Here is a 16,046-nt window from a genome sequence, read left to right on the forward strand (position 1 = left end):
CATGAAACAAAAACACAAAGTCCAGCCCTAACCGGTATGGCTCAGTGGATAGAGCGTCGGCCTGCGGACTGAAGGGTCCCAGGTTCAATTCCGGTCAAGAGCAAGTACCTGGGTTGCGGGCACATCCCCAGGAGGGGGCGTGCAAAAGGCAGCTGAATCTATGTTTCTCTCTCATTGATGTTTCTAACTGTCTATCCCTCTCCCTCTCCCTTCCTCTCTGTAAAAAACCAATAAAATATATTTAAAACAAACAAACAAACAAACAAAAAACCCCCACAAAGTCCATATTTGATTTTCCCAAAAGACTCTATCAGCCCAAACCACAGTGCAAGACGATGGAAAGGGGATGAGGAAGGGTCAAAGGCTTAGCAGACTGGAGGGAAGGTCACAGCGTAGTGTCTGAAAGGAGATACCCGTGAGCAGCAAGCTGGTTCCCTCTGCGAAGGCTGGATGTCTGTCTACACATCTTGGAAGACAGATGTGAGTGGTAGGAGGGGAGGGAACCGACAGGAATATAAACTAAAAACTGGAGGATTGTTTGCAAAGCCCCCAGTTCCTACTCCTTCAGATGTTGTCAGGTGACTAAACTCTTCCAGGAGAAAGAACAGTCTCTGGAACAGCTGGACCAGAGGGCTCTGGACTTCATCTTCAAAGTCACTTACAGCAGGTTGAGCCCTCACACCACAGCACTTGGACCAATTTTGCTGCTCTTGTCCATTTTTAAGAACCCTTGTAATGATAGTGGGCCCACCTGAATAATCCAGGACAATCTCCCTATTTTGAGGTGCTCCGATTAGCAACCTCAATTTCCCTTTGCCATAGAAGGTAGCATATGCACAGGTTCTGGGGATAAGGAGGTGGACATATCTGGGGGATGGGGACATTATTTCACCAGTCACAACCACTCTGCTTATTATTATTACTCAGTCCTTCACTAAACCATAAGTGACTTTAGAATAATTGATGAGTGATTTGATTATTGGTTGGGTGTTTAGGAAAATCAACTTTGGTTTTAAAGTATTCATCCAGGCAAAACAAAACTCCTTGCCGTATTACTATTCTAGTGTCAAGAGAAACTGACTCTGGTAAGAGAAATGTGGTCTTGTACAAAATAGTTACTAATTGTAATCCTATATAATAAAAGGCTAATATGCAAATTATTCCCTTGGGAGTTTGACTGACCAGGAGTTTGACCGCTTGCTATGACGTGCACTGACCACCAGGGGCTGGCACAGAACAAAGGAAGGCCCCGATCGGCCCTGATCTCTGGCCAGGCCTAGGGACCCACCAGTGCACGAATTTCTTGCATTGGGCCTCTAGTACAACTATAAAGTCCTTAAAAAAAGATCAGTTAAAATTACTAATTTGCACTCATATATTCAAACAGGCTGCAAAATTCTCTTTTTTATTTCGTCCTTCATTTTTCTTTTTATATTTTTTATTGATTTCAGAGAGGAAGGGAGAGGGAGAGAGATAGAAATATCAATGATGAGAGAGAATCATTGATTGGCTGTCTTCTGCACGCATCACAGTGGGGATCGAGCCCACAACCCAGGCATGTGCCCTAGACCGGAACTGAACCTAGGACCTTTCAGTCTGCAGGCTGATGCTTTAGCCACTGAGCCAAACCAGCTAGGGCTCATCCTTCATTTTTCTTATGAACAGGAGGATGAGGGAAGAAGCAGGTCCTCCCATGGCATGTAAGAACTCCACTCCCTGAAAAGATACCAGCTGTGCTTAGAACCAACATAATCACAGATATCAGGGACTGTCTAGGAATCACACACATTCATATGCCTTGGCAGCGTCCCACCTCCCTCCAGAAAAGGCACTTCCACGAGGTATTTACACTTGTCTATAAATGTGGTCTCCTCAGACTCTGTGAATGTTTCTTATCTGTGGGCGCAATCCACAGTTCTTACCTTTCCAGATCCAAAGACGGCCTCCTGGGCATATCTGATGAGACACTCTTTGCAGAACAAGTGAGCATCTGCACACTGAGTCAGCTCCTCAAATGGAAATTCCCCATAGCAGCAGCGGCACTCAATCAGCTGGCCATCCTGCAGGCCGTCACAAACATACATGAAATTCCCCACATTCAAGTATAGGGACAACAGGTTTCATATTCCCCCACCCACATGCACCCAGAGGGAAAGAGCAACCCCTAGAAGCCATAAAACAACCATGAGGTGTTTTCTGCTGTATAAAGGTAGCTTGAGATGGCAGTACATTTTTTTTTTTTTTTGCAGCATAAATATTAATACACTAGAAGCCCTCTCGCAATCCAGGACCCCTCGGGGGATGCCAGTGTAGGCCTGATTCCGGGATAGGGCCTAAACCAGCAGTTGGACATCCCTCTCGCAATCGGGAACCGCTGGCTCCTAACCGCTCACTTGCCTGCCTGCCTGATTGCCCCTAACCACTTCTGCCTGCCTGATCACCCTTAACCACTGGCCTGCCTGATCACCCTTAACCACTGGCCTGCCTGATCACCCTTAACCACTGGCCTGACTGCCTGATCGCCTGATCGCCCCTAACCACCTCTGCTTCAGCCCCCGCCACCACGGCTTTGTCCAGAAGGTTGTCCGGAAGGTCGTTTGGCTGTCCGGTCTAATTAGCATATCATGCTTTTATTATTATAGACAGTTAAAGAGAGTGAGATTTTCACTTTTTTGGCGTCATCCTTTGTTTAACGTTATATTCATGAATTCTAAGGTGCTAGCAGAACTATACCCTCTGCAATCAGATTATATTGCTAATACGATTATAAGAGTCAGGGACAAGTGGCATGACCGATATTAGCTAAAAAGCTTCAAAAGTTGGATTTTCTCGCCTGGCTGGTGTGGCTTATTGGTTGAGTGTCAACCTATGAGCCAGGAGGTTCGATTTCCGGTCAGGGCACATGCCCAGGTTGTGGGCTCAGTCCCCAGTCTGGGGTGTGCAGGAGGCAGCCAATCAGTGATGTTTCTATTGCTCCTTCCCTCTCCCTTCCTCTCTGAAATCAATTTTAAAAAAAAGTATTTTTTTAAAGTTGGATTTTCTCTTCTTGTTATAAGATAGTTGTGTTAGAACCGTGGTCGGCAAAGTGCAGCTCGAGAGCCACATGCGGCTCTTTGGCCCCTTGAGTGTGGCTCCTCCTAAGCCTTAGGAGTACCCTAATTATGTTAATGACAATGTACCTACCTATATAGTTTAAGTTTAAAAAATTTGGCTCTCAAAAGAAATTTCAATCGTTGTACTGTTGATATTTGGCTCTGTTGACTAATGAGTTTGCCGACCACTGTGTTAGAAGATCACATCCCAACCCAAACTTTATCTTAAGGAACCACCAAAGCTAACTACGGCAGCAATCACAATTCCTACCATGCATTATAAGAAAAGGTCGCTATGTGAAGAGCAGCTAAGAGTACAAAAGCCATCTGGCCCTCAGGTCATACAGATCTCTGCCTCTAACTCTAAGCATTACGTGAGTACTAAATTTTCCTCTAAGAGTTCATTCCAACAGCTTCTAGGCAGTGTTCCTTAACAGGAACATTTCTATCATCTTCCCTTCAATTCTCATCCAGTCTGGTATTAAGAGCAACAATAATGTTTCAAGTGTCTGACTATAACATGGTTACAAACTCAGCAGATCAACAGGAGATTATCCGGGAGCCAATGTGCCATCAAAATGCTGAGGACATGTGATAAGAGAAAACAGCCCATTAAAAATACCAGAATAAATGAATTAAGTGAGTTTTCAAAATACCTTTTGATACTGTTCTTCATTCATCTGCAGAGCAAGCAAAAAGTCTTCATGCTGAGGAACAAAATTCCAGACATGCAGATAAAAATTTAGTAAAGATGCCACAAACCATTTAGAATTCATTGCCATAGACATGAGTTATTATTAATAGTCATCTTTTCAGTTACATAGTTTACCAGTTTAAAATTTGTTTTATCACATTTTGACCCCCAAAAACATTTTGCAATACTCTGACAAAGTGGCGAAAATGTGCAAAGTGCTTTTGCTGCACCCTATGGTCGCCTCAAGCGAAGCCCTTGTGCTACTGAATGGCAAGCTGCTGAATTAGGTACTTTAAAATGATTGACAGAAAAAACTGTGATAATGCAAAATTAGGTATTTGGCAAACATTTTCTCAAAGGGAATGAAGTGATTATTTGTGACCAATGATAAAATTCTCAATCTAAAGCAGAAATTAGAATTTTTGAGAAGTCGTCTTGATCCATCTGTCACAGAGCTACCTGTCCACCGGTCATTAGGTGACAGAGCCTTTTTGAAAACATGTGTGCATGCTGAAGAAAATGATGACTATGATATAATCTGGTACCACTGGCCTGACTCATCCTAAGGCACCATTGCTTTTGTTTTATTAGTATAAATTCAACACGGTGAAAAGGTAAATCATGTCTTATTATCACAAGAGATCTGACCTTGCAGACCCCTAAAAAGTCTTGGGGCTCTGGCTGGTGTGGCTCAATGGACTGAGCATTGTCCTGTGCGCCAAGAGGTTGCCGGTTTGATTCCCAGTCAGGGCACATTCCCAGGTTCCAAGTTGGATGCCTGGTCAGGGTGCATGCTGGAGGCAGCCAATCCATGTTTCTTCCTCTCCCTCTCTCTCTCTCTCAAAAAAAATCAATTATTAAAACAAGAGCCTTGGGGAAGTCAGGGGGATCCATGGGTCATACTTTCAGAGCTGCTGGTCTAGACAATACGTATTAAACAACCAAGATACATATTCTTTTTTTTTTTTTTTTAAATATATTTTATTGATTTTTTACAGAGAGGAAGGGAGAGAGATAGAGAGTTAGAAACATCGATGGGAGAGAAACATCGATCAGCTGCCTCCTGCACACCTCCTACTGGGGATGTGCCCGCAACCCAGGTACATGCCCTTGACCGGAATCGAACCCGGGACCCTTCAGTCTGCAGGCCGACGCTCTATCCACTGAGCCAAACCGGTTCTGGCCAAGATACATATTCTTGTTGACTGGCATATGATGGATATTTGGAAGAATTAAAGAGCTCAATGGCATCTTTCTCTGGTTTCTCTCCACCATTAGGGACCGAGGGAGGTCAAACACAAATGTGTGCTAAGCTCCAATTAAAATTCTCTGCCATAAATCTGAGTTATGAAACTGTGAACTTTAGTATTATTACAAAACCCAGTTTTCCTTTTAGAAACTTAATTTATTCAAATCAATCACACAAAAGAAAGGCAAATCTTAAAAGATAGTTTTATGCTAGCCCTAAAAGCAAACCAGAATCCCAGAAACACACTCCATGCACATCTTCCTACCTCTGCCATCTCTTTGACTTTCTGTTCATAGAACTCCTGCTCTTGCTGCACAGCTGGATGGAGGGAACGCCGGTCATAGGACCTACAATGCCGCCGCTTATTTTCCAGAAAGAACATTCTTTTTTCTATTTTTATGTCACCTACAAGATAAGACAATGCAAAATCATGCAGACAACTGTTTGCTAGGAATACAGGCCAGCCATTCTAGTCTTCTGTGGCCTGGGCCCCACCTACTTTCTAGAAGTACGTTTCGTTCCTCTCCTGCACGCGCCACCATTTGGGGAAACTGAGCTCTAGTCCATCCCCTAACCTACATGCACTTTTTGACTTCCGTCTTTTCCCCCTTTTTATACTCCAATTGGAGCACCTCTCCTATCCCAACAGTTTTGTGCTGTGTGAATATACCAGTTTATTATCCATTTTACTTCTGAGGACAGGTGGGTTTACAGTTTAGGGTTAGTATAAATTGGGCTATTGAACATATGTCTACAATTCAGTCAAGCACACGGGAAGGAATGGAATTGCTGGATCAGCTTGGAAAACTGTGCCCGTTTCCCAATGTCATTCTTCCAATCTACACTTGCCCCCCATCAGCGATGTCAGCGAGTCCCAGTCATTCCACACCCACATCCACACCTGGTATCATCAGTGTTCAATTTTAGCCATTCTGGTAGGTGCACGCACATGCGTTTTATGTATGTTTTTAAACTTTTTATCTTGAAGATTTCAAATACAAAAGCTGAAAAAACAAGACCTATATTCACAATAAATAACAGAATAAAACACAATAGAATGATAAAATATTACATAATATAAAATTGGTCTGTTCAGGTTTTCTATTTCTTCTGTTGATTGGTAATTTTCATTTTATAGAAAATTGTCTATTGCATCCAGATTTTCTATTTACTCACAAAAACCTGTTCATAGTAAATCTTTTGATTTTATCAATATTTAACTATATCAGGATCCAGATACATTTTCTAGCATGGGCTAGAACTTCCAGGACTATGTTGAATAGCAATGAATAGGACATTCTTTTTTTTAACTATATTTGTATTGATTTTAGAGAGGCAGGGAGGGGGGAGAGAGATAGAAACATCAATGAGAGAGAATCACTGATTGGCTGCCTCCTGCACGCCCCACACTGGGGATTGAGCCCTGACTGAGAATCGAATCGTGACCTCCTGGTTCATAGGTCGATGCTCAACCATTGAGCCATGCCAGCCGGGCAGGACATCCTTTCCTCGCTCCCAATCTCAGAGGTGGGGGAGAAGGATTCACCCACCATTAAGTCTGATACTAGGAAGAGATTTTATTGTAGACATTAGTAAGCTGAGAAAGCTCTTAATTCCTAACTTTCTGAGAGTTTTAATCATGAATAGGTGTTAAATATTGTTAAATGCCTTTTCTACATCAACTGATACAACCAGGTGATTTTTCTTTAGTCTATTAAATAGTGTATTGTACTGATTTGTTTGTGAATAATGAACCAACCTTGCAGTTCTGGAATATACTCCACTTGGTTTTGGTGCATACTAAAAATTATTTTTATGCCCTCGACAGTTTGGCTCATTTGGTTGAGCATTGTCCTGAGCACTGAAAGGTCCCTGGTTTGATTCCCAGTCAGGGTACATACCCAGGTTGTGGGTTAGATCCCCAGTCAGGGTGCATGTGGGAGGCAACTCATCGATGTTTCTCTCACATCAATGTCTCTCTCTCTCTCTCTCTCTCTCTCTCCCTCCCTCCCTCCCTCTCCTTTCCCTTCTCCAATCAATAAAAATATATCCTAAGGTGAAAGTTAAAAACAAAAGTTAAATGTATCTCTAAGTTATAAATATTAAACTACTAATGTATATCAAGTGTATTTTCTATTTCTAACTTCCAATGTCCTTAAAGATGATCTAATAAGTGCAATATAAGAACCGGAATCTAAAATTAAAAGGGATATATCTGAAACAAGGGGCTAAAATGAAGTTAACAGGGAAAAATGTCAGATGCATCAAAACTGAGAGACTTTTTTAAAAGTAAGGTGGGTGAACAGACAAGAGTTTATTTTTTTATATTTTATTTTTAATATATTTTATTGATTTTTTATAGAGAGGAAGGGAGAGGGATAGAGAGTTAGAAACATCGATGAGAGAGAAACATCGATCAGCTGCCTCTTGCACACCCCCTACTGGGGATGTGCCCGTAACCAAGGTACATGCCCTTGACCGGAATCAAACCTGGGACCCTTGAGTCCACAGGCTGACGCTCTATCCACTGAGCCAAGCCGATTAGGGCGACAAGAGTTTAATGTGAGCCAAAAGTGGGACATATCTGATTTCACAAAGCAACAACATTCTTAGGCTGTATGGACTTATGTACAGACTCAAAATCCCAGCTGCTGTCTTTACACAGCAGATCTCACTTGGAATACTTTGTCTAGCGTGGTACATCCAAACTTTCAAAGAGATACTGACAAGCTAGTGAAGTGCACACAGAGAAGGAAAATCAAGAAGACGAAGTGGCAACAGACAGATTCCAAGTCTTTTCAGAGGCAAGAGCTACAACCATAGCAGGAAATTTCAGAGGCAAGAGTGTGTGGGACGGGGACGGTTTTGCACAGCAGCGTCACAGTTTGCCATTACCTTGTTCAAACTTGAAATCTATGTAAGAATACTGGTTCATTTCTTTTCTCTTTTTTCTTTTTCCACTGGTTTCTGGTGATAGCTCCTGCCATTTTTTAATGGCATCAGAAAAGGCCTAAAAATTGAGAAAGAGAAAGATTACCACTATAAATAGGACACGAGAATACTTGAAACACAGGCAAACCCCAAATTTCATTTTGCCTCAGTTTCAGCTTCTCCCCTGCATGGCTTACAGAAACAGCTAGTGGCAAAATAACAGGCAGCATTTAATGATTTTTGTTTTCTCTGACTTTGATGAACTGCTACAATGGCAGAACCAAAATGCTTGCTGACAAATTAAAGGGCAACGTAAGTAAACAGAAACTGCTCAAACTGTCCTTGAATAAGTACAGGTTAAATCACAAACAAATGGCTAGGGAGTTGTATTGCACAGACATTCCCTATATGGTGTCATTCTGGTCATCACTCCCAGGCCCACTCCCCTACATTCCTTCGTTGCTTTCACCTTTGTCCTGGAGCACAAAGTTCTTATGCCAGTGATAATCCCATCTTCCATACTTTTTCGCTTTTCCCTTTTTTATTTAATATTATTTTTTGTTAATTCTCACCAGAGGATATTTTTTCCCCATTGCCTTTAAGAGAGAGTGGAGGGAGGGGGGCAGAGAGAGAGAGAGAAACATCAATGTGAGAGAGACACGTTGACTGGCTGCCTTGCACATACACCCCAACCAGGGGGTGGGGTATAAAGCCACACCCAGATGTGCCCTTGACCGGGAATCGAGCCCATGATCCTATGGTGTGTGGACGACTCTAACCACTGAACATACCAGCCAGGGCTTCTCCCCCTTTTTTTTAGATCTTCCCAATTAGCATTTAAATGTGCTACAGTCTTTGCCACTGAAGGTCTAGTTACATAGACGAGATAAGTTAGATGTTCAGAATTCCTTCTTTTCAAGACCTGCTAGTTAGAAGTCACACCTACACACCTCAAAGACACCATGTCTACTTTTTCTTGCCCCGTAGCCTTTTTCTATGTTCTCCAGTGAAGACATCTATTATTTGAGACTGTTTCAACACCACGTTCTTCATTTCTTTCCTAGTGCTCTCATAGACATACTCCTCTTTTATAATACTACGGTACTGTTTTAATCTTTTTAAAAAATCTCCTCAAAAAGAAGGAACACTCTTTGGAAGGAAGTGAATTGTGTCCATGATGCCAGTGTCCTCAAGGGGTAATAGCCAGTAAGGCTCAGAACCTCCCAGGGACAGAGGAACAGCAGACGCTGAAGCACAACTTTTCCTTTCACTATTATCCGGCATCTCTCCCTCCAGCTCGCTCATGTTCACTAATCAATACCCACTGGCGGTACTAGTTCCAATGGAGAGAATCAAGAACACAGTCCAGTATGATTTTTAGGATATTTGTGAAAACCGCCAAAGTTCCTTTAAAGAATGACCTAAAGACACTATAACGGCCCTGGCCAGTGTGGCTCAATTGGTGGGCACCATCCCATGCACTGAAAGGTTGCTGGTTTGATTCCTGGTCAGGGCACATGCTGGGTTTCAGGTTTGATCCTGGTGGGGGGTCATGCCAGAGGCAGCTGAAACACAGCCATTGATGTGTTTCGCTCACATCGATGTTTTTTTCTCTCTCTCCCTATTTCTCTAAGAAATTAATAAAAAAAAATCATAAAAAAACACTACTGTAACGGGCATTTGATGACATAAAAGCTGAGGACAGAGACTGGAGCCTGGGGAGGGGAGAGTGAGAACTTATAGACTGAAGAGAAAATGAAATGATTCTTGGAATTTGCTTCAAAATAGTCTGGGAGGGAGGAAGTGGGTGGAGATCAAACAAGATCGGGCAGTCGCTGATAATTACTGAAGCTGAGTGATGGGCTAAGCGTGGGTTTATTATAATATAATCTTTTTTAAAATATGTGTTTGATGTTTATTAATAATAAATGGGGGGGAAATCCAGGCAAATGTGATTGTCTTCAGAGTGAACATACGTCCTCTTAGCTATCATGCCTGAGGAGCAGCACACACAGGGGAGACATGTTATTGCTCTAACTACAAAGTGGAAGCCTTTTACATCCCTGTCCACCTGAACGTCGCTTTCTACAGGGCAGGACTCTGCATCAGCTGCACCAGCGGAGAGAAGTTGTAAGTGAGCTGACCAGAATTCAGCCAACAGTGCTTTCCCTTCAACACGCCATCATTCTCATTTAAATAACATGTAAAGTTTCAAACTATCCACCAAAATAAGCAGACACCATCAAAGATATAAAGGGCCAGTAAGATAAGGAAAGGGCTAAGGAAGGTATAAATGAGGGAAACAGCCACAAAATTCTACAACCTCCTACCCAAGTAACAAGTGGGCCGTGGGATGATCAAACCTTTGGCAGGGACATTACTAATGAGGACCCCCCTTCCCCAATCACTTCTCCTCTGGGCTCCCTGGGAGCTCAGAAAACGTGTCAGGTCCCACTGCAGCAGTACAGCGCTCGGCAGGGCCTCAAGATAAGAGTCCCAGCTTTCTTGCAGTTCCTATTTTCGGAGGGAAGCTCATTCACTTTTTAATGACAGTACAGGCATTCCCTAGTTAGCTAACCTGGGGAATGAGATTCAGAAATAGAAACCACTAACTCTGTATTCCCTTCAGCATAAATTCACCTAAAATTAACCTACGATCAGGAGTTTGTTGACAGTTGCCTGGATCTTCTTGGCAATCTAAAGGTAGAAGGATCTGACTCAGCATGAAGTCACGTTCACCTGGGGTTCACCATGTTTCAGGTTAAGACGCAGTGGGTGCTTGTACCATTAAGATAACTCCACATTTATTTGTCCATTGGAAAAAAGCATACTGTTTGCTGGGAACAAGACTTCAGCAGGAGAAATGGATTTCATGGCAGCAGAGGAGAGAAAGAGGAACAAGCCAAACACCTGTTGGTGCCCTCTTCTGTCCTGACCGCCACGAAACAGGTGCTGTGCAGATGTCACTAATGAGGCATGTCTGTGTTACCCGCTAGTGATCAGCACTCTTCTAAGGCTTGGGACAAAGGCCCTCAAGGGGAGTCTTATTTAGGGCCCCAGAGTCCGTGGGCGCTTTCAACGGACTGCCAACTCTCTTCTGAGGCAAACCACCACTCCCAGGGCAGTGCTGCGTTCCTGGGCTCTTTACAGACCCCGCCTCAGGGACCTGATAGCTAAGCTACTTGGGACAGGATTGTGTGGCCTGCCCTAAGCCAGAAAGCACATCAGGGAGGAGCAGCACTGGAACACATCCTGCATTCCAAGATAAAATGCAGTACCCTTGTCTTTATGGTCAAGCCAGAACTTCCCTGCTTCTAATATATTATTTCTTTTCATTCAGTTCTTCCTAATCAGCAAATACCTTTGTCTATTTATCTTCACCCTGACAAACTCCTTAGCCCTTTGCCATCATAAACCATCCCCATTTCTACAAGCTGAACTCTTCCTTGGTTATTACAGGAAGTCATCTTCCTGATCCCACCAGGAAGATGAAGTAGAGCACCTTTCGGGTGATTGCATAGTGTCCTTTGAGCTCATGCAGGGCCCACTTGATGTCCTGGCTGCTGAGCATTTTGAAGTCGGCCATCAGGAGGTCAGCAGCTTGGATGAAGCAGCGCTGGTCAAGAGGAGCCAATTTAGAATAGTCAAAGAAGTCTACCTTAGGCAACTGAAACGAGAGAGAGGCACAACATTAGAGGCCAGAGGAAATCATTTGAAGGATTGCTGACTAAAGAACAATCTCATTCATAATTACTCATAAGGAGGTTACCAGCCCTGAATAGAGATGAAGAAATGGTGATTCAGAGAAGTTAAATGACTATCTGGAGTCTGGAGACTAGTTTTACTACTAGTAAAAAAGTATAGCCATCTTCTTTCCACAAAATGTTTAGAAAATTAAATTTTTCCTGCTATAAAATATGTAAAAAAGGTAACTCAAAAGAATTTGTGGCCCTGACCGGTTTGGCTCAGTGGACAGAGCGTCGGTCTGCGGACTCAAGGGTCCCAGGTTCGATTCCGGTCAAGGGCATGTGCCTTGGTTGCGGGCACATCCCCAGTGGGGGATGCGCAGGAGGCAGCTGATCAATGTTTCCCTCTCATCGATGTTTCTGGCTCTCTGTCCTTCTCCCTTCCTCTCTGTGAAGAATCAATAAAAATATATTTAAAAAAAAAAAATGAATTTGTGGGGAATAGAAAGATGGAGCAACAGACCCCAATGAGGCAGTTCCAAACTATGTTTTCCTTCACCACTTATCTTAAATGCTCCTTTGGGCCACAAATAAAGATAATGATTAAGATATATACATATTTTTTTGTTAATCCTCATGGGAGGATATTTTTCCATTGATTCTAGAGAGAGTAGAAGGGAGGGGGAAAGGGAGAGAAAGAGGAGAGAGAAACATCAGTGTGAGAGAGTCACCTCAATTGGTTGCCTTCCACACATGTCTCGACTAGGCTGGGGAAATTACAACCCAGGTATGTGCCCTTGACGGGGAATGGAACCTGCAACCCTAGGTTGCGTGGGCCAACGCTCTAACCACTGAACACACAGGCCCAGGCAAGAATTTTTAAAAAAATCTTCACCGGAGGATATGTTTATTGCTTTGAGAGGAAGGGAAAGGGGAGATGAGGGGGAGGTTAAGAGAGAGAAATGAACCTGCAACTTGGTATGTGTCCTGACTGGGAATCAAATATAGGCTGATGATTCAAACAGTTGAGCTACCAGCCAGGGTGATAATGATTAGGATTTAAAAAGTCAAACTTTAGCCGTAACCAGTTTGGCTCAGTGGATAGAGCGTCGGCCTGCGGACTGAAAGGTCCCAGGTTCGATTCCGGTCAAGGGCATGTACCTTGGTTGCGGGCATATCCCCAGTAGGGGGTGTGCAGGAGGCAGCTGATAGATGTTTCTCTCTCATCGATGTTTCTGACTCTCTATTCCTCTCCCTTCCTCTCTGTAAAAAATCAATAAAATATATTAAAAAATAAAGAAATAAAGTCAAACTTTATATTTTGATACAGGATTTGGTTACACAGGTGTATGCATTGAATATCAATCTTACATCAAAACAATAAACAGTCCAGCCGATGTGGCTCAGTGGTTGCAGTTGGATTCTTGGTCGGGCACAAGCCCAGGTTGTGGGCTCAATCCCCAGTGGGGGGCGTGCAGGAGGCAGCCCATCCATGATTCCCTCTCATCACTGATGTTTCTCTCTCTCCCCCTCTCCCTTCCTCTGAAATGAGTAATAAATAAATAAATAAACAAAAAACCATAAACAGCCTTGGCCAGGTGGCTAAGTTGGATTGAGCATCATCCCATTCACCAAAAGGTTGTGGGTTCGATTCCCAGTCAGGGCATGTACCTGGGTTGTGAGTTCAATCCCTGGTTGGGGTGTGTATGGGAAGCAATCAATCAATGTTTCTCTTTCTCTCCCCCTTCCTCTCTAAAATCAATAAACATATCTTAGGGTGAGGATAAAACAAACAAAAAACTATAAACAGATACTGAATTCTAGGCAATGATCTGCAGGCTGAAGTATGTTTTCGACAGTATATCGATGCTTTTGAGATTTACTTTTAAATAAATTATAATGAAATGAAATACAAGAGAGAGCTGCTGATGGACAGAGGGACAGATAGGTGGCAAAGTGGATACAGTAAAATGTTTACTTTTAAAATACTGCTGGATATATAGGTGATCAATATGAAATCTTTCAACAGGACTCATATTTAAAACTTTTCATGTTTTCAATTTTCAATGTTAAAAAATAACTGAGATGATACAGAAAATCCTGGCCAATTCCTGTTTCATTTTAGGAACTTACTTCGTAGGATGAGAGAGATGGAGGATTTGTTTAATTTTTTGTGAGAAAGGGAAGAATTAAATTCAGAATTCAAAGTGGCTCAGATGGGTAAATCCCACTAAAGAATAAATATATTCTGAAATCCTATTTTCCTGGCTAGTCTTTAAAAATGTGTCCTGACAAAGCACTTTCTTCTCATAAAGACGATGAAAAGAAGCAGAGCATTTCCAGATAGAGACTACAAAACAAGAACTCAATACTTGCCTTTAACTCATCTTGACTAGCAAGCAGGCTGCTACTCGGGTTGATAATGACTCGATCTTCTCTCTTTGGATAATCTGGGTTTTCCAGAAGAAAATTACAAAGTCTGCAAAAATAAATGAGGTTATTTTCATACTGCTTCCAAATCCCACACTTGCTCATTGATTCAAACACAATGTTTGAAAAATGAAGTCCTGCCGGGTCGGTGTGGCTCATTGGTTGAGCATTGACCTATGAACCAGGAGGTCACAGTTTGATTCCTGGTCAAGGCATGTGCCTAGGTTGTGGTCCTGATCCCTGGTGTGGGGAGTGCAGGAGGCAGTCAATCAATGATTCTCTCTCATCATCAATGTTTCTATCTCTCTCTCCTTCCCTCTCTGAAATCAATAAAAACATATTTTTTCAAAAAATGGTTAAATTATAAATTTTTGTTTTACTACAATAAAAAAGGAAAGAAAGAAAGAAAGGCATGGTGGTATACTCACACATTCAAATCATAATAATTCTTCAAATGAATTAATTCCTCAATATAGCCAGTTGCTACATCTGGAAATCTTGCTTCCTGGAAAGGAATAAAAACATTCTGTACATTTCATCCATTAGAATGTTTTCAAATTGCAATAAAAACCAGATGTCAGCCCTAGCTGGTTTGGTTCAGTGGATAGAACATTGGCCTGTGGACTGAAGGGTCCCAAGTTCCATTCCAGTCAAGGGCAGCACATGCCCAGATTGTGGGCTCAATCCCCAGTAGGGGGCGTGCAGGAGGCAATCAATGATCCTCTCTCATCATTGATGTTTCTCTCTCTCCCGCTCCCTTCCTCTCTGAAATCAATAAAAATATACAACACACACACACACACACACACACACACACACAGATGTCAAATAATTACAAACTAGGAAAGAGCTATAAAGCAAGTTTGTGTCTGGCTTAAAACTCCACACCAGGTGCCCAGATTCATCTGTCTATATAGAATATGGAAAGATCCCTGGAGATCACCTGGTCCTTCATTCTTTCAATAAATATGGAACATTTCTGCCCAGGCAAAGGGATTCCAAGTGGAATAAAGCACAATCTAGTGCTTACCCTCAGGAAGCACACAACCTAGTGGCCAAATGAAAACATCTAGTGAGGAAGGGTTAAGAGAGTGTTCAAAGGCATGGGCATCAGAATCAGGACATGAAGCCCTGTACTGTTAATTTTTTTGAGAGGAAGAGAGAGAAACATTAATTTGTTGTTCCACTTATTAATGCGTTCATTGGCTGAGTGGGATCGAGCCCACAACCTTGGTGTATCAGATGATGCTCTAATCAACTGAGCTACTTGGCCAGGGCTCTGCACTACTTTTTTATTCATTTATTTATTTATTTATTTATTTGATTTGATTTGATTTTTTTACAGAGAGGAAAGGGGAGAGATAGAGAGTTAGAAACATCGATGAGAGAGAAACATCGATCAGTTACCTCCTGCACACTTCCCACTGGGGATGTGCCCGCAACCAAGGTTACATGCCCTTGACCGGAATCGAACCTGGGACCTTACAGTCCGCAGGCTGATGCTCTATCCACTGAGCCAAACTGGCCACGGCTACTTTTATTTTTTTAAAAATATACTGTCATTGATTTCAGAAAAAGGGGAAGGGGGGAGAGAGAGAGAGAGAGAGAGAGAGAGAGAGAGAGAGAGAGAGAGAGAGAAACATCAATGATGAAAGAGAGTCGATCGGCTGCCTCCTGTACACCCCATCTGGGGACTGAGCCCAAAACCCAGGAATGTGTCCTGACCAGGAATCTATCTGTGACTTCCTAGTTCATAGGTCGACACTCAATCACTGAGCCACACTAGCCGGGCTGTCCTACTATTTACATCAATGTTAGCCAACAGAACTTTTACAAAGATGGAAATGTTCTACTCTGTGCTTTCCAATGTAGTAGCTGTTCAGCCCATGTGGCTATCAAACACTTAACATGTGATGGGTGGCACTGAAAACAAGACTTTAAATTTTATAGACATTTAAACTTAA

At 42.5% G+C, this 16,046-nt stretch overlaps 1 protein-coding gene across 5 annotated transcripts in view; it reads right to left on the bottom strand.

Annotated features, from left to right (window-relative positions):
- The window catches only part of RNF216 (ring finger protein 216), a 115,539-nt gene that overhangs the window by 75,754 nt on the left and 23,739 nt on the right, over positions 1 to 16,046 (bottom strand). For all 5 annotated transcript variants that reach the window (XM_070414310.1, XM_070414312.1, XM_070414309.1 and 2 more), the window contains 7 exons: positions 14,511 to 14,587; positions 14,029 to 14,131; positions 11,469 to 11,633; positions 7,931 to 8,045; positions 5,301 to 5,440; positions 3,749 to 3,799; positions 1,923 to 2,060 (listed from right to left, as the gene is read on the bottom strand). In XM_070414310.1, the coding sequence (XP_070270411.1) occupies positions 1,923 to 2,060; positions 3,749 to 3,799; positions 5,301 to 5,440; positions 7,931 to 8,045; positions 11,469 to 11,633; positions 14,029 to 14,131; positions 14,511 to 14,587 (789 nt within the window). The remainder of the gene's footprint in view (positions 1 to 1,922; positions 2,061 to 3,748; positions 3,800 to 5,300; positions 5,441 to 7,930; positions 8,046 to 11,468; positions 11,634 to 14,028; positions 14,132 to 14,510; positions 14,588 to 16,046) is intronic.

The sequence above is a fragment of the Myotis yumanensis genome, unplaced genomic scaffold (genome assembly GCF_028538775.1).
Source record: "Myotis yumanensis isolate MYYU_CA2020_CCGP unplaced genomic scaffold, mMyoYum1.0.hap1 SCAF_5, whole genome shotgun sequence".
Lineage (NCBI taxonomy): Eukaryota > Metazoa > Chordata > Mammalia > Chiroptera > Vespertilionidae > Myotis > Myotis yumanensis.